This window comes from Centruroides vittatus, unplaced genomic scaffold (genome assembly GCF_030686945.1).
Source record: "Centruroides vittatus isolate TY-2023 unplaced genomic scaffold, ASM3068694v2 contig_3050, whole genome shotgun sequence".
NCBI classification, from domain to species: Eukaryota; Metazoa; Arthropoda; class Arachnida; order Scorpiones; family Buthidae; genus Centruroides; species Centruroides vittatus.
In genome coordinates, this window is record NW_027121958.1 from 426368 (window position 1) to 452298 (window position 25931).

Consider the following 25931-nt stretch of genomic DNA (forward strand, 5'->3'; position numbering starts at 1 on the left):
TTGTCAATTCTAGGGAGAGAGAGAGAGAGGGAAGAAGAAGAAGAAGCACGCACATCTCTTCCTGAACTAGCGTGTAGATCTTATTAAATCAACCAATTTATATTGGAATATAAGTTAGGCTAATTTCTCTCCTTAAAGGAGAAGCCAACTCCTTTTAAGAGCCGTATCGAACGTTTCAACACGTCTCGGCGTTACCCTCGCCGATTCGCCACTCTCCTGCAAGTTGTAGCTATTCCATAACCTCAAGGGCAATTTAATTAATCATGCCAAAGATTAAGCAATAATTTCTAGAAGAAAAACAAATAAACAAACAAACAAAAAAAGATGGCGAGCCAGACGATAAACTTTTTAAGAAGAATGGCGAACGGCGACACAACAGCGCCATCTGTGAACAAAAAATGTCAAGAGGGATTAGGACGAAAAAATAAGATAAAATAAAAGACAAAAATCTTTTTTTATTATTTATTCAACTAATATACTAGTACATATAAAGCATATTTATATTTATAGTGTTTCTTTACTCCTATAAACGTAATGGATAAAAGATATTTACGTATGGAAGCCACGTATAGGCCATTAACTCATGCGTTTTGTAGAAAAGTCCAATGTCATTTAGGGAAAATGAACTATGTATGCATAAAAGTCAACTCGTACGCCCCCTTCTTCCACCCCCGCACACACTACACACACATCGCTGACTGCCTGTTTCGTCCCTGTTCAATTTTACATCTACCAAACTTACATTGCCATTAACGTTATTGCCCTGTTAGGCTCGTCTGGAACGTGTCGGCGGTCACGTGACCGATATATAGAATTATCTCTCTCTCTCCACCCTCCCCCATCTGCAAAGGTATCAGATTCGTCATAAGTTAAACAGATACATATATTCATCTTCCGCTTTTGCTAAAATCAATTTAAATTTCGTCTATTTGTTTAGTTAAATTATTTAAAAAAATTCCTTTTGATTAATATTAAGTGAAGGCGGTTGTTTAATACGTAAACATTTTTCTTTTTTTTACTTTATCAGTAATTTTAAAATATATAAATGACATTTGATTGCGAATTTTTTCGATAATATTTCGCTCTCTATGGCAATTAAAACGTAATTTGTCTCGTACGTCTTTATTGGTTGAAATTTAAAATTTTAAATATTTAAATTTTCTTTCGTCAGTCGATAATTTTTTTTTTCGTTTTTGTTTTAATTTTATAAGTTTTATGTTAATTTAATTATTAAATTTAAATTTAAATCATTTTGGAATAAATAATGATAATATATATATTTTTTAAATTAAATTTAAGATGCATTAAAAAACGTTTATAAAGATATTTAAATGTTTTAATTTTTGTTTTTATAATTAATGAAAAGTTTCTAGTAAAACAAATTTTAAAAATTTATTAATTAATTATATTTGTTTTTATTAATAAAGTTATATAAATTATTTTTTAAAAGTTTTTAAATTAAAATCCATCGATTTTAATCAACAGATGGCGACACATTTAGGAAAGAATTAAAAATTTTATTTATCCATATTTTAAAATTAAATTTTTAATTAAATTAATTATTTAAATCGATTTTTAAATATTTTTATTTAAACAAATTAAGAAAATCGTTCTGTTAAAAATAAAGAAAAAAAACTCGAAACAAACGATCTGCCGTAAATTGACGTCTAAACTTCTTGTAAATCAATTCTCATTTAATAGCCCAAAAATAGTTATTTTATTTTTTATTTTTTAATGTATTTATTTATTTTTTTAATTTTTCGTATTTTAAGTTGAGAATCTCACGTGACTCGCCGTGATTTTTCTGCATCGAATGATTCTCACTATATTGCATCTTCAGAAGTAATATTATGCAAAATAGCAATAAGAGATATGTGTTTTTGCTTTTCTCTCGATATAAACAAAAGGGGAAAAATAAAAAATAAAAAGTAAATAAATAAAAGACGAAAATGTGCTTTTGTCTGTCAATAATAAAAATAAATTCTAGTAGATGAATGTGGCGTATGATACAGGTTCGATTTCGGTTCTAATTAAGATATGACACATTACTGATTTATCTAATTTGATTTGTACATCATTAATTAATACTTGAAATTTATAAATATACTTAATTTTAAGTGTATTTTCGATTAATAAAGCGTTTTTATGACGCATTTACGTTCACAGAATCGCTTGTTAAACTTTTCTTTATCGTATTTCATAAGTTTGGAAGATTTATACCGCCAAATTTAATATATTTGTTTCTTTATTCTCAACTTATTAAGTTTATTTATTTAGCAACAATCCATGATTGAAACATAGATAAGGGTTCCTAAAGAGTAAGCGCTTATGAGCTAAATCAGCATGAAAAATGCGATCGTATTCCTTAAATAATAAGAATTCATGCATAAATAAACAGCCAAAAAAAGCCCCTTTTCGTTTTGACTAATATTTTGAATTAAGTTCAGAATTTTAGTAATTTAATAATAATAAAAAAAGATTATTTATCTTAAATAATAAAAACTGTATCTCATACTCCGAACGGGATATTAATTCTTTTCTTTGAACTAGAATTTCGGAGGAGTTTTATTTGTCAAATATTGAAGAGGACGAAGGGGATGTAAAATAACCATTAATATTTACAACAAACTATAAAATTTAACTGTATGAACGGTAGGTAAAAGTCGTATGCAACGCAAACACGGAGACACATCCAACACTTTTCAACCAGCCATTCAATGAAAATTTAATTTCCCGTTTCAAGTCGACCTGCAATTTCCTGACTTGCTTGTTGCCATCGACCAGTTATATAGGGGTTGGAAAAAAGGGGTTTTCAGTTTTCCAACCTAACCTAGCCTTGTTAAGTTCCTGCTGTGTGTTATAAATGCGAGTTTAATATCGCCGAGATTACTGGTTTCCGCGGCTGACTGTCTAAAAACGAAAAAAAAAGAAGTAAAAAATAACGTAGAAGGGCAAAGCAAATGACTTTTTGATATGGGGAGATTTTAAGCAAAAATCCCAACAGAAACGGTAAAGGAAAAATATTAATTCACCGACTTTACGTATTTGTATGTGTATGTGTGTCTGTGTGTTGTGTACAGTATACGCGCGTGCAAGCGTGTGTGTGTGTGTGTGTGTGTGTGTGGTGCACATTCTATTGTTGGAACAATTGCTCCTGCTTGGGTGACTTTCTATTAAACAAGGTGTTTCTGTCTCATTTCCTGGCACCCACTCGACACCACTATTCGCCTCTTGTTACTATGGTAACATCAGGGATGCTTCTCTTTGTCGGAGTTCCTAGACGGGGATGAGTGATCTGTTAGTTGCTGTGACAATGTGATTTGGAATCTTAATGAGATGGGACTTTTTAATGAAAATTCGTGAAAGAAACTTATTCGAGTATTATATTAAATAATTTATTTACCTTTCTGCTTCGTTATAACATCAATTGTTTAAGTGTTATAGCCCGTATAGATTTTAACTTTATTCAATAATTTTTGCCTTCGTACCAAAGAACATTGAGACGATCAATAATTGAGGAATAATTTACAAATTGATCCGAAGAGAGGAGGGAGAGGAAGAGAGGAAAAATGAATAGAAACTTTCAAACGTTTACTAAAGTCAATTTCTGGAAAAAAAAATAAATCATCTCCCATTATAGTATTAAATGTCCCATTTCGCTTTCATAAAAGTATTTTTAATTCAGTAAAATTCTAAGCCGGTTCTGAGTATTAATCTTCTCTTATTTTGTAGAAAAACATGCTACATTTTTTTTTCTTTCTAATTTTTCATATTAATTTTAACTTTTTTTTTATTTTTTTTGAAATATCGCTTTCTTGAGGGGGCGCTGTAGATCCTTAAGCCATAAATAACTTGTATTTATGGCTAATAATCCAGTAAATTTTTTTGAGTAATGAAGCGGAAGATATGTTATAAACGATTTTTAAATTAATAAATTAAATATTACTTTCGCCATGTTTATTTCGCGTAGTGTGTGTAAACTTTAACGTAAATTTGACGTCATGTATCTAGTTTTACAATGAACGAGTTTTAAAAATGACGTCAAAATGACGTAAAATTTCTTAAACGAAGCAAGCGTTTTATTTTAGTTACCATAAAATATACAATTTTCCAATTTTATTTCTCATTCCCGCCTGTAGCGACATCTGATGAGCAGAAATAGAATTATTAATTAAAATGCAATATATTATTAATTTTTCTTATAATCAGAATATTTATTAATTTTTTTAATAATTAATTAAGCAAATAAAAAAATTAAATAGATAAAAAATAATTAAATATTATTTCAGTGAAAACTATAATTATTATTTTATAAAATATTTATTTAAAAATTTTTAAAAAATTATAATTTTTTAAATAAATAATTTTAATATATTTAAAGAAAAATAAAATTTAAATTTAATATTTAAATAATAATAATGTTTTTTTTTTAAAAAAAATGTAAAATATATCCCAAATTTGATGAAGATTTTCAAGTGTTTCCATCTGTCGGTTAGTAAACAAACTAAAATATTTATAATTTTAATAATTTATTGAAAAACAATGTTTGAAAACTAGTTAACAAATTTTAAATCTATTATATATATATAATGATTAATATTTTTTAATTTGTATAATTGCTTAAACAATCCTCGCCTACAATAGAATTAAATAGCTGAATTTAATGTATTTAATAATTCATTAGAAGGGGATTAAAAAATAAAAAATAAAAAAATACAACAAGATTACTCGGATAGATTGGCTCCAGTTAAGGAATATTAATTACAATTAAAGATAATAGATTCACCTTGCGAAATGATAGCCTTTTTCTCATGCAGCTTCTATCTTCTGTAATTCATAATCTTCTTATGGTTCTTATGTAGTCTAAATCTGATTAATTACTCCTTATCAATATGATAATTTGCTTGGCATAAAAAGTGGTCAGAGTCATCTAATTATATTTAATTTAGCGATAACAATAATTTCCTGCCACGTTAATCAGTTAAGCAACAACGATGATGCTGAATACTTGCTTGAAGATGAATAAATCATTTCTGTGACAGGTTGAGGTTAGGGGATCCAAAAGGAAAAAGGATACGCTTTTCTGATTTTATACCAGATTTTTTTTTCCTATGGTTTTGGTTGTAGTCATCGAATGGAGACCAATAAATTTGACCACACCTAAACAGTGTAATTTACTCTTTAGGAGTACGCAGGTGTGCTCCTGAAAGGCTAAATTTTCATGACTTGTTTGCTACATAAGTTTATAATGACTATGATCATCCCTACTTACTCTTCGATTATACTTTTATTTACCTTTTAAACATTCCACGTAATCGCTTAATGGATATTCTCATTTTAAAACATGGCCTCACGCATCTTGTTGAAGCGCTGCTAAAAGATTCAAGTGACAAACTACAAATTCTTCGGCGTCATTGTTGAAGCAGTGCTCTGAGATACCCACTGTTTGCTAGAACGTCAATTCGTCTTAAGGAAATTTAAGAATGATTTAGACGGCTTCAGAATTTTAAAATTAGGCGTTTTACTGTACAATTTTCTCAAGATGGACTCACTAAATTCGGAACCTTGCAGAAGACACCATTCTTAATAATTCTAGTTTACATTTAAGTCGATTCCCAACTAAATATAGGCCATTTTTGTGAACTTTGATAGGTTTATTGATGTAAAATTATCGAAACATTTCCAATTTTCTTCTTACTATATAATTATAGTTTATATATCTAATCATACAATAAAATGGACCCTACTGATAAATTAAACTAGTTTCATTTTATCGATAGTTTGTAAAAAATTTGATGAAAAAACTTAGCCTCTTCGCGTTAAAACAACATTTTTAAAGTATTTAAATGAGAAAGATAAGAAAATAGTTCATAAGAAATCATGTTTATTTAACCTAATTCATATTTAATTTAAATTATGGATTATAAATGGAATGCGTGATTAAAAATACAGATATGGTTTCGAGTGTTAGGGCCGTAATTACAACTATGCCTTGGATATAGATAAAGACTAGTAGTTTTACATTCTATACTATTACGATTTGTAAGGCCTGATTCAGCAAACAAGCTGCAGCTTAGGGCTTAGCGCCTAGTTTAGGGCCTCACATTTTTACACGTATCATTAAAGGGCTTTTTATATGTTATAGCTTAGGGACATAACAAGCCTAAATCCAGCCCTGACGACTTATATATCATTACATACTATCATATATATATATTGGCCATATTTATATGATAATATGTAATGTCAGTTTGACACTGAGCAACTATTCAATAGAATGGTTCGATTTATGACGTCTCGCTTAACAATAGTTACGTCCTATTGCTTTATTAATTTGTAAAACAGAACATTTTTGTAAATAATTTTCAAAATTCCATAATTAATAGTGCAAAAGCGATTTTACAATCTCACAAACTAACACCTTAATAACACAAAAAACTAGTTTAGTGGCGGTTTACTGTAATGTACTGTACGCAGTGTTATATCATCAGGTGTGATTGGATTAAGAAATAAGAAAACTAACGTAATAATTTTGCCAAATATTACAGTAATGTAGTAATATATCAATACTAAATAATAATAAACGCATAGAAACAGGTACAGTACATAACAACGAAATATATTAAGACACGAAATGTCGGATACTCTCTCTTTTCATTTAAAAAAATTAATTAAATTTTTAAATAACTTTTTCATCTTTTTAAGTAATATCCGTTAATTAATATAATTTGGATAAATTATTTTAAAACGTTTTCTGTTTGATTTTACACTTTCTAGAAACGCGATTGGCTACTACGTTTGAATTCAAATAACGTTTTTTATTTTTTGAATGATCTCGGCCAATCAGATTCGATTATGGCCGAACCGTTTGTAATTCTGGGAAGCCACCTATATATTTTTTTTCTGTTTTTTGCGTGTGTTATCGGCTTGCTTGTTTATGTTCGCGTGACGCTATAAAACGTTTCTAAAAACACAAATTTTTAAATTTAAAATTACGAATATTATTTATAATCAATCCTTTACCTATTACCACAATAATACAGTTTTATTCTGAAGATTAAGAAAGGGGAAATTATCGTCTGGTTTGGACAATGCAAAAGTGTTGCCGGATTTTAAATGAAAAATTTATTTTTTAAAAATATTTAATAATCAATAAAAGCTGCAATTAAATATTTTAAACGGTTTTAATATAACAAACGCGATATTAAAAACACGGGGATAAAAATTAAAAATATAACTTCAGTTAATTCATTATATTATATTGTTCTAATTAAAAACTAATGGACGCCATTTTGTGTCATATGATTATAACGATTTTTTTTAATTATGAAAAAATAATAATTTTAACTTTTAAATGGAATAAATAATAATTGAATTAATTAAATTTATTTTTCATTTAAAAAAAATAAAAGAAATTTTTATTTATTTACGTTAGTTATCGTGCTTACAAATCGATAGAATGGAAAATATCTGTATTTCTATTTTTATAATAATAAACGACGTAAATGGTTGAGTTCCACAGAACCACTCAACTAGAAATTATCTTTATCATTCTTAAAATCGTATTCTTGGAATGAAACAATATCATTTTAGTTTTGCAACTTTATAATTATTTTTCGGAATTTTTATTTTCGATTTTTTTAAAGAAGATAAACACAATTTTATGAAATTTTTATTCTTATTTTTATATTATTAAATACTTCATTAGATATTTAAAAATATTCATCGCTTTTACGTAACGCTAATGTGATTTTGCCTGTTTTTTTAATATTTTTTAAATAGAAATTTCCCGATCATTTTCTATATAAATTAAGAAAATGGCGCTTGTTTTAGGTAGTTTTATCTTTAAAAAATTATTCGAAATTGCTAATTGCGCCTATATTTTAATATACAATTCAATTAGTCGGATCTAAAACACGTTTTGTATCGTTTAATCGGGTTCCGTCGCTTAATTAGATAAAAAAGAATTAAATTATAAAATTGCGGTAGAAAATTATAGGTTATAATATAAAGAAATTGATAAAATAAATATATAAGTGGAAATTAAAAAAGATTTTTAAATTATTTAAGTGACAAGGGTGAGTTTCGCTGACGTGAGTAGACGCTTCAAGGCAATTTGTAGGCAAAAATAGCCTGAGTATTAATTAGAAAAAAACATCTAAATGTCTAGAAAAATCTAGGAAAAATAAATTAAAATAATTTATTTGCATGTTAACTCGTAATTTCGTGTCAATAAAATCAAAATAATGGTAATTTGTGGAGCGAAACGGCGTAATATTTCAGAAAGAACACATTATATTCCCCCCCCAAAAAAAATCAAATTTAATTCTTAAATTTTGAGCATTCGAAATTTAATTTACAAAAAGTCGATTTTTGTTTCTTTTTTTTCAATTTAAGATTTGAAACGAGGATCAATCGATGAAAGGAATCGAATTGCGTGATCGTTTCATTCAAATCTTCTTAGACCATTTTGACGCCTGAAGGTGTCATCTGTCTCAAACTCTTTTGACCATTGGTCAGGCGAATTGGCTCACGCAACTATGTCACGTTATCATCTAGACGAGTCGCGTGATATCCAAGTTTTTCTTTCTTTCTTTTCTTTTTTTTTTTTTTGTCATCATCCTTCAGGCAACAATCAGTAGACTGGTTTAATAGCTTCTCTAGTAGCATAGAAAAACCGAAAATAATATATATATATTTATATATTTTTTAATAATTTCTATTTTGATTCTTTGATTAAAAATTGAAAAATCACCAAGAGATATTTGCAGAATTGTTCAAACAATCGCGGGACATTGAACTATTCTTATCAGTTCGTTGGCCTTGCATCCCTCTTCAAGAGGTCTCTACTTATTTTAAAACTATCCAAAGTCTAATTTTAATCGAACGTAGAAAAAAAATATATATATAATACTTTGTCTCCTTTTACCCCAAACTGATAAAAAAAATTAAATAAATTATAGTTTGGTAAGGAAATAGCTACAATTTCCTACGATTTTAGGAGGAAATGAGACCAGAAATTCTATCTCTAGCTAATTTCCGCTTAGAAGTAGGGTCATTTCGATCAGATTTTCCCCGAAAAAAACGTGAAACATTGGCTTCCATTTTGCGTGATCAATTAATATATTCTTCCATAATTAATGCCGAATGGTGGATATGACTAAGGCCTCGCCGGATTTCGAAAATATTAGGGTCACTAAGCTTTGTGTGTACGTGAAAATTGTGACAACCTGCTGCATTAAACTTAATAGAAATTTATCGGGATTCAAATATTTAAAGATCCTAGTAACGAGAATCGAACAGAGTAGTCAACCTGGCGCCTATGGGTTAAATAGTCTAGTCCCATTAACAAAAGTAACGATGTTTCTATTCTCGTATCCCCAACTGGTAGGTCGCGAACCCCACGAGATCCTCCATTCCTGTAATAGCGAAGAAGGTTTAGAAGCGCTTTTGTTTCTCGTCCGAATCGCACACTTTTTTTAAATATAAATCTTTATAAAAAAGTAAAATTATCGGATTAAAATGTTAAATTGGAAATTCCTTTATTAATTTCCTCATAATTTAAATTGTAACGGTATAATTTAACATTATTCAAAGTTAAAAAGAGAGAGAGAGAGAGAGAGAGAGAGAGAGCCGCTCGACTCCAGTTTTACTGGCTTATTTAATTAATTTAAAACCGTTTTCTCATAAAAACTGGCCGCTCTAGTGCCCATCTGCAATCAGTATACAGTTTACCAGTTTTTCAATGGGCCAAACCCCCCCGCAACAGATGGCAAATCTATAATAATTCTTAGGGACAAAACTGCGAGGCTGTTTCAACAATTCAGGGTTGAAGGTCAGCGGCATTTCGAACGTAAACAACTTTCTCTCCATTCCTCCCTTGTTTGTTAACCCCGTAGCGCTTCGTGGTCTATTTGCTTTCCATAAATAATACTCGTAACTGTACGGAGAGCGCTACAATATTTGGGCGCCGCGTACACGGAAAAAAAAAAAAAAAAAAAAAGATTTTGCTGTAGATACCAGAGTGCGCCACTTTCTTCGCTAGCGACCCCTAGTGTTTAAAATCTCGTCAAAGTCGGCACAAGATATACATTATCGGCACGTCCACCGAACACACAAAACACGTTTACGAATGTTTCCCGGCGAAACATATAAACAGAGGAAGGAAAAAAAAGAAAATTTCATATTTTTGGATTGTATTTTCGAGCGTGTTGAATATTTTTTCCCATGAATTATGAAAGATAAATTACAAGTGATTTTCATTATCTTCACATTGTTCCAGGTGAGTTATTGATTTTGTTGCAAACTTAATTATGAGCGCACAAATACACACTTATATATATATAAACACTTTAAACTATTAATTTATTATTATGCTCCATTAAAAAAAAATTAAATTATGCACACCAATTTAATTATTTTCTGTTTTTTTTTTTAGATGCGTGCGGAAATTTTGAATTTTACGGCGCGTTTCAATTGATGCTGCGACGCTCTATTTTTTATTTAAAAAAAATCAGAAAAATTGCAATTATAATTATAAATTTCTGTAATTTATAGTGGAGAGATTGAGTAAATGCATTCGTTCAATGGTTGCATATGTTATTAATTTTTAATTTAAAAAAATTGAAGTAAAAGATGAAATTTCGGCATAAAAATCTGCAACTATCTCATAAAACTGCGCGAAAAAAAAAGAAAGATCAATGTTCTAAAATTTAGACTTTGCCTCACCATTGATAAGACTTTCTCTGTACAGATTATATTGATACCAAATTGTTTTTAGAGATTAAATTTCTTTTTTCTGTGCTCGTTATTGAAAAGATTATTGTGGATTAGGGCGTGGTTGACCCCCTGTATATACTTTTCTTTATCATTAATAATTACCCTATAGCCATGACCATATGTAAAACATTCAAAGGTTCCCATTAATGTAAAATAAAAAAAAAAAATAATAAAAAAATAAATGGAAGAAAAAATTTACCTTACAGCTAAAGAATCTCTGCAATTAGACGGAAATGAAAGTAATCTTCGGATTAAAAATATAATTAGATTTAATTAAGTTTACTCTAAGAAATTGTTATAAATAAAAATATTTGTGAACATTTCTGGGAAATTAATAATTGATTTACTCGAAGGAGATCGCTGGCTTAATCGCAATGGATCGCTTCTTTCTTGTAACTTAAAAAAAAATATATATTAGAGGAACTCTGCTTATCGCCGATTCTTCTTCCTTTAGATCCTCCCAAATTGTTAATTAAGTTTATATGAAAGCATAAAAGTTATACCCGCTCATTAGAATTTAAATTGCGATTAATTTTACGAGTTTTAAGAGTGTCCCTTCAGATAGTACCAAACGATGGCCATTGTGTCACAGGGTCAACGCCTTTGCAGGCTCCATAATTGTAATTCCGCTGGCACCTTGAATACGATAATGAATGTGCGTGAAGTAGTTAAATATGGAAATGAAGTGGCGCCATTTTTTGAGTTATCATGGGAACTGTTTCAGTAGGTAAGCGTTACATCAAAGATGCAATCTAATTGTTGTTGTGATTGCATCGATAACCATCTAACTGACTGACGCGGCAATTAAGTAGCGTGACAATCGCCCCATTTCCGGCTGATACATGACTGTCCTATCTATATTGCTCCCCATTTGTCCCCTGTTGGCCTCTTCCAAAACCTTCCACTTGGTCATTGGTGTTTCGATCACGTATTGGACATAATAAAAAAAGGAAAAAAAAAAGATCTTTAACACGAACTTAAATAATTTTCTTTGTTCGTTTCAATGGAGATTGCAGGGCTCTCGATTTGTATTTACCACTCTACAAATATCGGTTTGTTTAAGCTTTTATCTACGGCATCTCTCCGGACGATCTTAATTTATGAAGGTCCTTCATTGTTTATGCCAAACGTGTCATTGCTAGTGTGTCAATGACTAGCGAAAGTGAACTGAAGCCATAGAAAGTGAAAGCTTACGTGGATTAAACTCGGTTTTCTAATTGGAAGAGTAAGGATTCGACGCTCGCGATTTCTTGGAAACGAAAATCGTAATCTAGTATCGAAAATAATTAATTAAATAGTGTTCTTTTAAGAAATATTACTCGCGTTTTACCTCTTATGCATCATTCAGATTGTTCGTTGCATTGAAATATCGACATTTTACCCCGGTTTAACGAGTTTCGAGTAACTAGGGAATATCGTGTTTAAAAGAGCATTGATTGACTTCATAAATTTTCCTGAAAATCGCAAATTATCTTCGGGTAATTACGATATTTTATGTAAATTTTATTCATTGAATATTTGTCATTCGGGGCCTATCTGACGTCGCGTGATAGAAATTCTTTTTAATTTTTATTTAAAAATACAGATGAACATCAAATGTTTTCCGCTTCCTGTACTATCGACAGGTGGTCGGCAATAATCCCTCCCAGCTATTTTTGGAAAGATTCGATGCTATCTTCATCTTTTCTGTTAAGAGTCTTTCTTTTTTTTTATTTTTTGGTCCGAGATGATCTTTGTAGTGATTATCAAGAGCTCATTTATCTGTCATAAAGTAATTTAGCCACTGCGTATAGATGTAGTTCTTAGTTACTCAGATTTGACAATTAAATTGTACAGCTGATTTTATTAGTCGATTGTAAGAGTACAATCGACCAATTAAAAACTATATTACTATTTCGTTTTTATGTAAAACCCTAAATATTTGAGATAAGTAAGTTTTTAATCCGTGGCATCTCGTGGATCTCAACACTATGAAGTATCAGATTGCTGTTTGAAGAAATGCCAGGGATGAAACCTTAATGATTCAATATTAAAACATTAAAACAATAATTACTCGCTTGATACATTCACGTATAATTGAAGTATTATGTCATCTAAGTACCCATTGAAAGCTTAAGATCCAAAGCTCTTAAAGTAAGTAAAATCAATAGATTAACGGGATTAACAATACAAATATTCGCATTAAGAATCCAAACAATCGTAAATTAAGTCTTGTTAGTTTTTTTTTCTTTTTTTTGTAAAAAATTAATTTGTTTACGAACAGGTTTTAGATCTACAGAAAGTGAAGTTTAAACTTTCGCCATCATGAGCCCAACTGTTGAGGATGGTCGGGATTGAATCAATAAAAAGTATTTCAGAAGGATGAATTATTCTGTATTTCTTTTTTATATAAATAATAGAACCTCCAATAAAGACCACCACTAAACAGCGGCCAAAACAGGCTGAAAACAGGAACTTTTCTCTTAAAAAAGGCTGTTGTTTGGGGGTTATATTTTGTATGCATTTTTGTCCATGTTCTCGTTAGTGGCCGTTGTTCAGAGGTTCGACTGCATAAAGAATTAAATGGGGGTCTTTTTATTTGCAGGTTTAAGGATTAATTAGGTTCCCGTTTAATTGTATCCAAATTTTTTCCGATATATTAAAAGATAACGTTACTACTAAAGCCATTTTTCATTAATAAACGCATTGACGATGATCGCGGAAGCAACGGTAAAATAAAATTTAAAGTTTTGGGGGGTTGGATTTTGTTACACAAGAGTAATCGCGTGGAATTGCTCAATATAGGCAATTTGGGCCCATTAAAGTTGTTTTAAATTACGAATCCATCAAAAACACGCCGAATTATATCAAAGAATATGTAAATTTTGTTGTTTTTTGCAACAGGGATCGTATGGGAATCAACACAGACATCACACAGAAGCCGATTGTTCGAGATGCCCACCTGGATATAGGCTGATTAAGCGATGTAGCCATGGACAGGATACCGAATGTGTACCATGCGAACCTCATACCTACTTACCACATCACTCCTATAAATATAAATGTTATCCGTGTTCAGAATGTGGTATGGGATTATACAAAGCCCACGAATGTAACTCTAAGAGGGACACTATTTGTGATTCTTGTCACACATTTAAGGGGCCGAAGAACTGGAACTATTTTATTAGATGTGCCAAATTTAATGAAAACGAAACCGAAATCCAACCCAGTTTGTCTCGACGGACCATCCCCTCAACCAGGCAAATCGGTGAGTAGAAAGTATACTTTGCTTTACGCCATTATTTCCTCTGCTGTTCGCGACTAATTGCTAATTGTGACTCTGCCCTAGAGAACTGCGTGCCCTGTAGATCCTATTGCAGTGTATAATTCGCAGGGCTTGGATCTTGCCTAAGATTTATATTATGCCTCTTAAGACACGGCAAGATTGGTGTATTGTCCAGGAAGATGAATGCCCCCTCGACATTAATTAAGGCATTTATTCTGTCTTGCATGATTAATTAGGCCCCGTGTTGTGTCACGAAAGCTACTAAAGTTTATATCATTTCTTGCAAGAGCTAGGGCCCTTAATGCATCCCGCAAGATTACTAGGGCCCCTCGAAATCGTTTAGGACCTGTATTATATCCTGCCACACAGGACATAATATAACATTAAAACTGTATTTTTTTTCTCCTTAATGTGTTTAATATGACGTCTCTTTTTAAAAAGTATTATTTAATAGGCTATAAAAACAATAGCAATTATTATTAGATTTTATATACCCAATATAATAAGAAAATTATTAACAATGAAGATTAAAAAATTGTTTCCTCTTTTAAAGGAAGTTCGGCAATAAAATAATTTTTTATTTTATTTTATTTTAAATTATCCATTTAACAGTTCTAACATCGTACAGTGTTTAAGACAAAGATAATTACTCCAAAAAAAACTTCTCTCTTCCATATCAAACTAATGAGAGTTGTTATTTTTATGTCACTTCGGGGAATAGGACCAGCAATGACGAAATTTAAATAGTAAAAACGAACTTGCTACCATTAAAACAATAATTATTCTTCAAATTTACCAGCTGGCAGTGTAATTCCATATCCATTTCACCTGTTTATTAAGGGATCTGCAAGCGTTTCCTAATTTTAATATTAATAATAGGGAATGGTGCCCTAAATTGATAACAGTATTATCTTGCAAGGACACGCAAACATACGTCCTTTTTTTCCTGCAGAAACCTATGATTTGCGGGTCTTTCAAGATTAAATAGAGGTACACGCTGTGCAATTCAACGTTGCAGGATACAATAAAGACCCTAAGCTTGGGTTCTATATCGTATCCCGCAACATTAAATAGAGATCTGAAAGAATGTATAAGATTATCCCGAAAGATTGGGGTGTAAATTATATTTTGCAAGACTTGTAGCTTGGTCTTCCACGATTTTCCAGTCTTGCAGACTAAAAGACTGCATAGAGCCTGTATTATATCCTGCAAGAACACGTGGTTTATATTATAGGTTGCAAGCTGGCACAGGATCTACGTTATCCTACAAAATTACATAGTACAGTATCTGTATTATATCCTGTAATCTCGAAGGACTTAACGTAAGTGTTATGAAGCTATCCAGACTAAACTGTGTCCTTCAGGATTATTTATAGATTATTTATCTGCGAGTATTTGCTAATATAGACTATTTTTATTTACTTAAATATGCCTTCTACTGATTATCCGCAGCCCGAAATGCAACAAACAATGCCTGAAAGAAAGGAATTTCTTTCCTATCTCCATGCGTATAAAGTTCAACACAAACTTCTTATCTTTTATCATTTAGACAATTAAAAAAACATTCGGGGGGGCTAAATATATATATGTTAATGGGATGAAACAGAGTTCGGTCGATGCGCCTATCATTATAATTGAGCAGCTAGTTATTTAGCGAGCGTAGTCTTGACCTAGTTCTGTAGAAACCTCTTATCGACATCTTTATCTAACGAAATTTAAATTTTTCTATCTTTTTAGGTCGACTGCAACACGTTGATAATACAGAAAACGAAATGACCCACGCTAGCAACGCGTACTTAGCAATGATGCTAGTGGGTGTGGGTGCGTGCGCTCTTGCGTGCCTCATCACAGGGATCGTCGTATACAGCTGGTACGGGAAGAAAAAATGGAAGGTTAGTATTTAGAAAGTAAACAAACAAGTAAAATGGCCGCGGAGGAGGAGGGGAACCCGACCCCTTCATAGAACACCTACGTATCTCTATAAACATCTGCCTCTCCGACGTGTTTGAAGTGATTTTCTCGTGTTCCCACGCATGTTAAGGCGCCAGGTGTTCCGAGTTGAAAGCATTGATGCAACAAAGACGATGCTTAAATTCCTTTACAAGCCATAAAAAGCATCCTTGAAGCTAGGAATCCCAACTTTTAAACACTATACTTTCTTTAATTATAATTAATTACCTTATAATTGTTCGCTCTTCCATTTATTACACATAAGTTGCCGTTTAAGAAGCCAGATGGTGGCCCCGTATTAACGATTCTTAAAAATATTCCCTTCTGCATAACTGCATTAACTCGGTACAGATCAGCAGAAACTAATAACTTTTTATGGCCATTAATAACAATTATCCGAAGCGATAAACCGTTTACAACTTAATAAAGAGCGATAACGTGTTTACACAAAACGTCTCCATTCACTTCTTTCTTTTTTGAAAATTACCAATTAATATATTTATTTACACCCTTTTAAATTCGTTTATTCGTGAAAATTGTGGATTAATTAACGAATGCCAACTGCTGTAATTAACAGCTGTTGTTTGGGGTAGAAATATCAAAGATTATCCACGATCTGGTAACACAGAACCCCCGACTAGTTACGAGTTCAAGGCTAATACACTACCGGTTTTGCTCCACTGATTTTTCATCTGACATTGATTATCCTTATCTTTCTACTGACTTTCACCTTGTCTCTCCGAGAGACACGTTTTGCCCTCAAGGACGCGACTTCATCACGTGAATGACCTTTGACACGCTGCAAAGTGATGAATATGCGAGACAAGATTAATTATAAGCTGCGCATTTTTGTTTGTAAAACATATAGCTTAAGTCTGTCTCTCTCTTTTTTATGTTCTAGTCGAGATTTATTGTTCACTTTCTTCCAACAGGATGGCTCCGTTTACACTTACAAGAATGTAAATGTCGAAGATCCACCGAAAGCATCTTAGAGGGTAAGATTTTTAAAATTTTGTTTAAATAATACCAACACAATTAGCATGCTGTAATGATCTTTACTCATTGTACGAAGCTACAAAGCATTTTTATCACCAGAGGTCCCCGCTAATGCCAAAGTGACTCGATTCTTCCTCCAACGGAATTTTTATGCAACGGGCTGCATAACTTTGCAATCTTTTACGTAGCTAACAACTCAATTATGCTACTTCGGGTGTTTTCGGAGATTACAGAATGGAAAACTACAAAAATGACATAATATGGCCCTTGCACCGGCTTCAAATCTAATCAGTGCAATTACATAATTTGTTTTTTACGCCATAATTCTTCTATAAGTTATCACGTATACGCTTCAATTGTGGTTCACAATCAAAGTTTCGCCAGTTAAGAATCTGGGTGTTTAAATTCTTGTATGACGCACGGAATGACCGCAGCAGCAAACAGCAGATTATACCGATCATGCGTCGAGATTCAACTCTTAACATTCTTCGTGTTGATCTTTGTTTAAATTGACAGAACAATACCCACTTTTGTGCATCTCGAAAGATAAGATCTTTATCATAAATACTCGTTCAATTTCTGATTACGGCCAACCATTTTGAATTCCAGATGCAACTTATTAATTATTGATAAGGAAGAAAGACTATCAACGTATAACATTACTTAAATTTGTTTAGTAGCTGTATTTATGTTTAATAGGTGGTTGTCTCTTTAATCCGAAAATATTCGGTAGACTAACTTACAGCTAAACAGGCTTAAAACTTTTTTATTGGTTCTTCATCAAATGCATTTCGGACCAGTTTTATGAGTCCTGGTCCCTCATCAGTGCTACAGGAAATCAAAGGTTTTTTATTAACATGGGTGACGCGAGTACGTACATAATAAGATTTACAAAAAATTCTTTAAAAAACATTTTTAACTAAATACATTTTTTATACCTTTTTAGTTCTTCGTATACTTCTTATTAACAATACATTGCTTACTGGTATCTGTTTTCATATTCGTTTTTAATTCCTATTTTCCCGTGATGACTGGACAGGACTCATAAAACTGGTCAGAAATGCATTTGATGAAGTACCAATAAAAAAGTTTTAAGCCTGTTTAGCTGTAAGTTAGTCTACCGAATATTTTCGGATTAAAGAGACAACCACCTATTAAGTATAACATTACTTTTGCCAACTGCTCCAAGGATACCACTAGAAGCGCGTTTCTTCAGTGAGGGGATCTCCGAGTGTTGTTAAGGTGTCTAAGTAGCTGTAGACGGTGCTCGACTATTAATTTAGAAGAGTTGAGGGTTCAACATCCCTATTTTAAGTTTGAGAAATTGACTAGTTAGAACATTTGGCATGTAACCAAAAAGGTGCATGCCAAGGTGGGTTCGGCTTCATACCAATTTCATTTTGCATTAGAATACCTAGTTTACATGCGACACTATTATTCCATAAAGACATCACTATACGAATACTCTAATGTTATTTAAGCTCTTGAAATGTGTCTAGAGTGAAAAATGGCGTCCAGGATTCTACAGAATCTTAATCTTTTATTTTATTGTACGTCAGCGCCGTTGGATATTCCCCCCTCTTAATTAGAAAGGATTATATACAAGGATGGGCGTGAAGCATGGCAATGTCATTCTTTCGTCTTCACGTCTCGTTTGTTAAGTTTTATGTTGAATTTATTGTCCATTAATGTCCATTATCAATTTCCTAAAGGTAACTGATGCTTTCCAAGGTCGACAGATAAGATCGTCTCAGCTTATCGTCGCATGTAGCTTATAAATCTCGAAACAAAATCCTTAACTTACTTTTTTTTTTTACTTATTTCATTTCTACAGATGATGGCGTTGCAACACGGAGAGGGAGAGACGAGAAAGAGCATTTTGTACCATAGATCTCCACTTTTCTAGTCACCCAAACCAGACTAGTCTGTGTTAGGATAAACACCGTGCACCAGTACAAAATATAATCAAACAAGACGTGTGTATGTATGTGTGTGTGTACACGTGTGGAGTCACATTTACTTTATCCATTTCTGTAAATAGCTGTAACGAAAATAAATACCTCTCGTAAATAAACCTGTATTTCTTGGATTTTTCATTACATTCACCACATCAAAATTTACACAACCGATTACAATTCTCCTTCGACTTAAACAAAGGCTTGTATTTCTTAAAGTAGCTGCATTTTCTTCGAGATTTTCCATAAATTTCAGCTTGAAAAACCCCAAAAAGCAACAGATTAGAATTTTTGTACATAACAGATTTTAATATTTTTAGACAATTTCCCTTGTTGCAAAGTGGCTGACCACAGATCAAGTTTGGTTTTCAGAATGAATCAAATATAGAAACCATTACTTTATATTATTTATTCACAACCAAATAATATACATCAAAATTACTTTCTTATTGGAGAACATAATAAAAACAATCTTGGACAACAATTAAAGTATCAATATCCTTTTTTTTGTATTTTTCTTTTTTTTAAATTTTTACTTGATGTTCAATATATCTTAAATCAAAGAATACCCCAACAGTATTAGTTTTGTAATCAAACAATTCCCCAAAATCCTCACAGGTTTTGAAATTTTATTTTTGTATAGATATAGTGCATATATATATATAAATATATATACCCTTGTAGATAAGATATAATAGACAATGTAGATATATATATATACAACTATTGTTTCATTCAACAAACTATTGTACACAAATCTCAACCAATGCAGCCCAGTTAAATTAAAATAAAAAAAATTATAATAATAATAATAATAAGGAAAAAAACTTGTTTTTTACCCTGCAAATAGTTTTACCATGCATCACTTTTGCAACAAAGACGTCCACTTCGACACGTACTGGAGCGAGTTCGCTTTTAAGTCGATTTTATGATGTGTTTGTTCTACGTGCAGTTACTGTACAGAAGGAAAAAGATACACATTCATCACGGAGACGACCGCCGACTGAATTTTTATCGTCTCGACGCAGCGAGTGTCGAGCAAATTTCAATTTTCTAAGTTCCTAGATAGTTAACAAATTGATAATCGATTAATACGTACAAACCGATTAATGAAAAGTAACAATCTGCCAGCAGAAAGTGATTTTGTTTTCGAAATTAAAAAAGAGTCATCTTCATTCGAGGTTTTTTTTATTACTGTTATTTTTTTTTTGTTTTGTTTGAGAGAAATCACTATTGTTAAATTAATCTCTCTAAACGTTCTGTAGTGAAAAGAGTAAAAAACAAAAGTTTTGAGAACGGACTACCATGAAGTATGAAATTCGTGGTAGGCAAACAGGATTTTTTAAAATATATATATATGTATATATATTATATTAATTTCTGCATTAGTATCTTCTCTCCTAGTTTGATTGCCACTTGAGTTCTTCCCATGTTTGTTTTTCTGTTTCGGTGTCATCTGCAGCAATCACGACTGCATGTGGAATCCTTTAATTTTCTACGATCTTAGCAAGAGGGAGAGAAATTCATTTTACCACCACATTTTGTTTGCAGAACTGAGGAAGCCCAGTTTTTTAAAACTGATCAGATCTCCATATTACCACCACACTTCTGTATTGCAGACGACGTACTGGCATTTAATAGCCAGAATGAATAAACAAGAAACAACAGACAGGAGTTTGAAATTTTTTTAAATAAGAACACTGCCCAATCCCAAGCGAATCACCTGCTATAGGTCACGATTGGAGATAAGCTTCTTGGAAAATTTCTACTATCAACATAAACCATTTCACTGTTTCAGTTATCACCTTCGTCGGAGCCTTCCTCTTCTTCTGCTTCTTCCAGCCAAGTGAGCCATTGGTTCACCTATCCAAAAAAAAACTTTGTGTCTTCAACATTACAGATTTATTATTATTATTATTGTTATTTTTCCAAAAATTGAATAAATTGATCCAAACCTGAAAGAGTGCTTTTCCTTTTCCTGGATATTCGTCATTAACGTCTTCTTTCCACTTCAAGAATGCTTCTTCCTCGACGATTTCAAGTTCGTAAAATGATATAAACCAACGCAACATCATACCTAAGCAAATCAATAAATCGTCATCCACGTTGTCACCGCAGAAATCAAAAATTTAAAATCTACGACGATTACCTTTAGGGAAACTATTATTATAACAATGTACTTGCAAAGCATACAATGTGATAAGTTGTAGATCAGGATGCTCTTGGAGAAAAGCCAAAAACACAGGCTAAAAATTAATAATAATAATATATATAAAGATTGTAAAATTAATTCTTAAAGTATACAAATATAGAAATATTCAAACCTTGAACTTCATCAGCAGTTCTTTCTCTTTATCGGTTAAAGTTTTGTCGGGGACAGCAGCATAATCAATTCCTTCTGCCAAAGTTGTCTCTTGGGTTATGAACTTGATCAAACTACAAATTTTACAATAAATTCTGTACACAAAACATTGGTATGGTACTTAAAGTATTTTATTAGTTTATAACTTTGAAAAGAAAAGAAAAAAAAATTTATTAATTCAACATGTTTGCCTTCAAAAACAAACAGATGATAAACACTCTAATACCAGTAGAAAATTTTTAAACAAAACTTCTACAGTAAAAAATTATTTAAAAATAAACACAACAAAATTAGATCAGTTTGTCTGCTAGGAGGAATATCATTTTTATGTAAATATTGCAAATGACAACTCCAAAAGGACTTTTATTTAATTGAAATTTCCATCTATCAGAGAATAAATATAAACATGTTTGTAATTTATTCAATTTTTACGGAGTGTCCTTTTATCAACAAAGTTTCATTTTTAATAGTCATATAAAAGAACTAATGCCATTAGTTTTTAGTACTCCTGTATTCTGTAACCTTTTTTAAAAGATTTTCTTTACTTTAAAAATTTGAAAGTATTTTTAACTTCAATTTTTAACTCAAAAATACTCACAATTTTTTGAATTAATTAACAAAAATGTATTATTTAAAATCAATATCAGAGTTGAATATAGATTCAGTGTGAATAACAGGAATGTTTGCATACAAATACAAATATTCAATCCAGTGTAAGTTTTTCTTAAATTGTTAAATTTATAAAAATATTTTGCTACAGATTACAGATTACATTATTCATTATCAAATTGAAGATATTTGGTTTATACACATTACATCAATAATTTCACCACTAACTATTAAATTAAATTGATTTAATAAGGAATTTTTCTTTAAACAAAAGCAATTTTGAATTCATGTGGCACTTGTCTGGCAAAACAGAGATTTAAATAATTTTGAATTTATTAAAATATAACTGTATTAGTAAGTGGTATTAGTTAATTCATCACTTTAAATTTATATTATTTCAACTTCATATTTATGCTTGCATGTGTATAATACAGAACAAATTTATCTAAAAAGCTTAAAAGAATGCCTAGTTAATGAAATTTAACAGTATCTAAGAAGTGAGGAAAAATGCAAATATCTTCAAAAAAAAAAAAAAGTAAATAAATACGCTTTGATATCTAAAATAAAACAATACCAAATATGTGATATTTAAACAATACCAAATTTTAGAGAAAACAATTTAAGAATTTAAGTTCAGAAAATTAGAAGTTTGATTAGAAGTAATGACAATCAAAATAATAAAAAATATTATTTTTCTTTAAAGAATGAAATAATCATGTGCTTAGCAGGGTTGGGAATTGGCATTTTCTTTTTGCCAACTCCAACTCCTTAATATTTATATATATTATCTACCGCTTCATCAAGCTAATTTACTAATTCGCAATGCACTGGTAATCTAATGATAGAGGCTCACAGTTTTGTTGTTTTTTTACTTTATTCAAGAGAGAACTTACAATGCCCCATATACAGAAATAACCCTGTCAAGTTTGAAAACTTTAGGTTCTTCTGGCCCAGATATATAATTATATTATTATAATAATATTTTTGTTTTTAAGGTTTAAAGTCTTAAAAATGATGTGCCACATTTTAATAACAGCTTTGGAGCAGGATCCCAATTGTGGCTCCAGCCAAACATTTAACTTTTAAGTACAACTGTTTGAAATAAAATGGCTTGATAATCAACTCCTATTTTAATATATGTATAATCTGTTCTATCACTTTATATTAGTTTTATATAAACAACAGACATAGATTGTTTGATCACATAATTTCATTATTATTCTCAAATATATCAAACTATAATTAAAAGGGAGGAAATTATAAAAAGAGAATGAGATATTAATAAACAATTAACTAATAATTACTATTCACCAGTTATTTACCATCACTGAACCACTTTTCAATCGGATGCAGGTGTAGTCTGTTTTTACAATTGCCAGCTTATATTAGAAAGGTTATAACAGTACATAACATATAAACAAAAATTAATATTGCAAAATTTTAATTATTTAAAAGCTACTAAAATATTGACCATACTATACTATGGTATTATTGAATACAGTTGACATAAATAATATACTTTTTTTTTTAAATTTTAACATATTCCTGTTTATTTTTTCAGAAACAGTTATTAGAGATCTTTCTTAAACATTTGCAAAGTCAAAAGCTCAACACTTTCTAGAGAATGGCTGAAGAGATTAACATCTAAGCAGAAAATAAGCCAAGAATATTTTAAAGAGTATAAGGCTATGAGCTTGGGTTCCAGCTCCAGCAAAAAATGGACACTCCAAAACTCTAAATGTCTGCATTTAATGAATATCTATTCTGGTGCTTATGCTTATATATATATATATCTTATACAGGAGAATGCCAATTATCCAAAATGATGCAAAGCAATACTACCTTGGATATAACAGATGATTTACATTACATCATTTTTGAGCTTTTTATACTCTAGTGAATTTAATCATGTATAACAACAATATATTTTATATCATTTATTATATAGCTAACACATACAATAGTTTTTAGTAGTAGTACTGGAGTATTACACACTTTAATGTGAACAGTTTCTCTCATATTGAAGTTAAATGATAAAAGGTAATAGAAACAAACTGTTTTGTAATACATGATATCATTTTAAACTTTAAAAAGTCAGAGTTTCTCTCTTATAGCAACTCCTCCCTTCTTTGTTGCAATGTTCCAGTCACATTGGCATCAGCCACATGTTTGGTACAGTCAAGGTTAAAAGTACTGAAGTATTTGTATGCTTGGTGCATTCACGGCAAAGCTTTTATGAATTGTCAGAAAAGTAATGCACTCTCAAGTTCACCTCAGATATCGCAAAACCTTGGTTAATCAGGATTCTACTGCATAAATTTTATATCGATTTTCTATATGGCATGTAATTATAAATTTAAATATAAAAGAGAAAAGAAAATTCAAGGAAACTGTGTGTACATTCATATTTAAGTGACGTAAATGTGAATATATTTGATGTATATCGAGTTAATTGTCTCTAATTATTTAATGATGTATACATGAAACAACATTTATTGATGTGACATATATTGAGGACTTCTGTACCTGATTCTATTATTTATATAATGTATAATAAATAATTAATGTAATTAAAAAACAGAAATCATAGATTTAAAAATTACTAATTAAACACCATACCATGATACTAAGGCATTTACAAATCCAGGAACACTATGCTGGGTCACGTCAACATTTTCTTTGATCCACCTATAGAGAGAGTTGGGACTTTTATCACTCTGAATTTGTTTCCAGAGGTCTGCTTGGATCCTCAATAACGGAAATAAAAATCCAAGACCTCGATCTTCTAAGATATCTGCTAATCGTTCTTTGGTTCTGTCCATTTCTATAAACAAACAAACAAACAAACAAACAAAAAGTTAAAATTATGAAGTGACATTTGCATTTCAAAATATATCTTTAAAGCAAATTAGGATATTTTTTCTGGCTTTTATGAATTTAAAAGATAAGAGAATTGTGTGTTCACGTGTGCAGTTATGTTAATTACATGCATTGCATATAAATGATATGATTATTATTATTATGCATGTTAGAAAAACTTTTTTTGTTTATAAATTGTCTTTATTGATTAGTAAGAACTGATTCTGATAAAATGAAATGGTTCATATCAGAAAGTAGATATCTATAATTACTAAATTAATGGATCATTTAAAAGATATAATCAAATTTTAAAAAAAAAAAAAAAAAAATCATTTGTGTTATTAACATAGCATCTTTTATTTTTTCTTCTTATAATAAACAAGCATTAGAATTTTACCACGAATAATAAAATTCCAAGGCCTATAATTAATGACTTACAGAAAGAGATGTCGATAGAAACTAACTTTTAAAAACACTGAACTGAATGTACTTATAAAGGTGTAAAGGCTTAATTCTTTCAATAATGTATTTATTGAGTTAAATTTTGTTATACTAAAAAAAAGTACTGATATTTATTCTATATATTAAACTTCTTTTAGCATTGCAACATTCAAGAAATTTATATGTTTGCATGAACTTTATTTATTTACAGCCATAATTATTTGAAAAATTATCTGATCACCAGAAGACAAAAACACTTTAAAACTAAAATTTAGATTCTGAAAGCTAAATCAATACAAAATGTTTCTTAACTTAAATTTAAAACATGCTGATTTCATATGGATATAATTAGACATTGGAAATACTTTCCAATCATCTGACTAACAAATTAATTACATTTGCATCATTAATTTAATTAGAAATAACAAAGTTCGTATTTAAAATTTCTCTGAATTTCAAGCTAATATAAATTTTTGAAATTTACACACTGTTTCTTAAATGGAATAAACATTAACTTTTAATTCACATCTACAAATATGAATAAATTTTTAAAAAAATATTGTTAATATATTAACAAATTAAATATATTGCAATGATAAAGATGCCCATGAAATACAAAATGTAAGAACCACAAGTATATATTTTGTTTGGGGAAGAATATAATTAAATTAACAGAAATATTAGACAAAAAAGTAAATAAGTAAATAATGATAAA

At 30.4% G+C, this 25931-nt stretch overlaps 2 protein-coding genes across 5 annotated transcripts in view; one reads left to right on the forward strand and one right to left on the reverse strand.

Annotated features, from left to right (window-relative positions):
* Positions 1–10087: 10087 nt before the first annotated feature.
* Positions 10088–19064, forward strand: LOC136972864 (tumor necrosis factor receptor superfamily member 1A-like). Its single transcript, XM_067267508.1, has 5 exons — positions 10088–10282; positions 13663–14026; positions 15782–15936; positions 16927–16989; positions 18825–19064. The coding sequence occupies exons 1-4, from the start codon at positions 10235–10237 to the stop codon at positions 16984–16986; spliced, it is 627 nt and encodes a 208-aa protein (XP_067123609.1). The 5' UTR covers positions 10088–10234; the 3' UTR covers positions 16987–16989; positions 18825–19064.
* Positions 19065–19339: 275 nt separating this feature from the next.
* The window catches only part of NAT1 (N-acetyltransferase 1), a 67982-nt gene continuing 61390 nt past the window's right edge, over positions 19340–25931 (reverse strand). For all 4 annotated transcript variants that reach the window (XM_067267505.1, XM_067267504.1, XM_067267507.1 and 1 more), the window contains exons 17-21: positions 24536–24740; positions 21270–21381; positions 21095–21191; positions 20901–21022; positions 19340–20808 (exon numbers count right to left, since the gene is read on the reverse strand). In XM_067267505.1, coding sequence (XP_067123606.1) covers positions 20740–20808; positions 20901–21022; positions 21095–21191; positions 21270–21381; positions 24536–24740 — 605 coding nt within the window. In that variant the 3' untranslated portion in view covers positions 19340–20739. The remainder of the gene's footprint in view (positions 20809–20900; positions 21023–21094; positions 21192–21269; positions 21382–24535; positions 24741–25931) is intronic.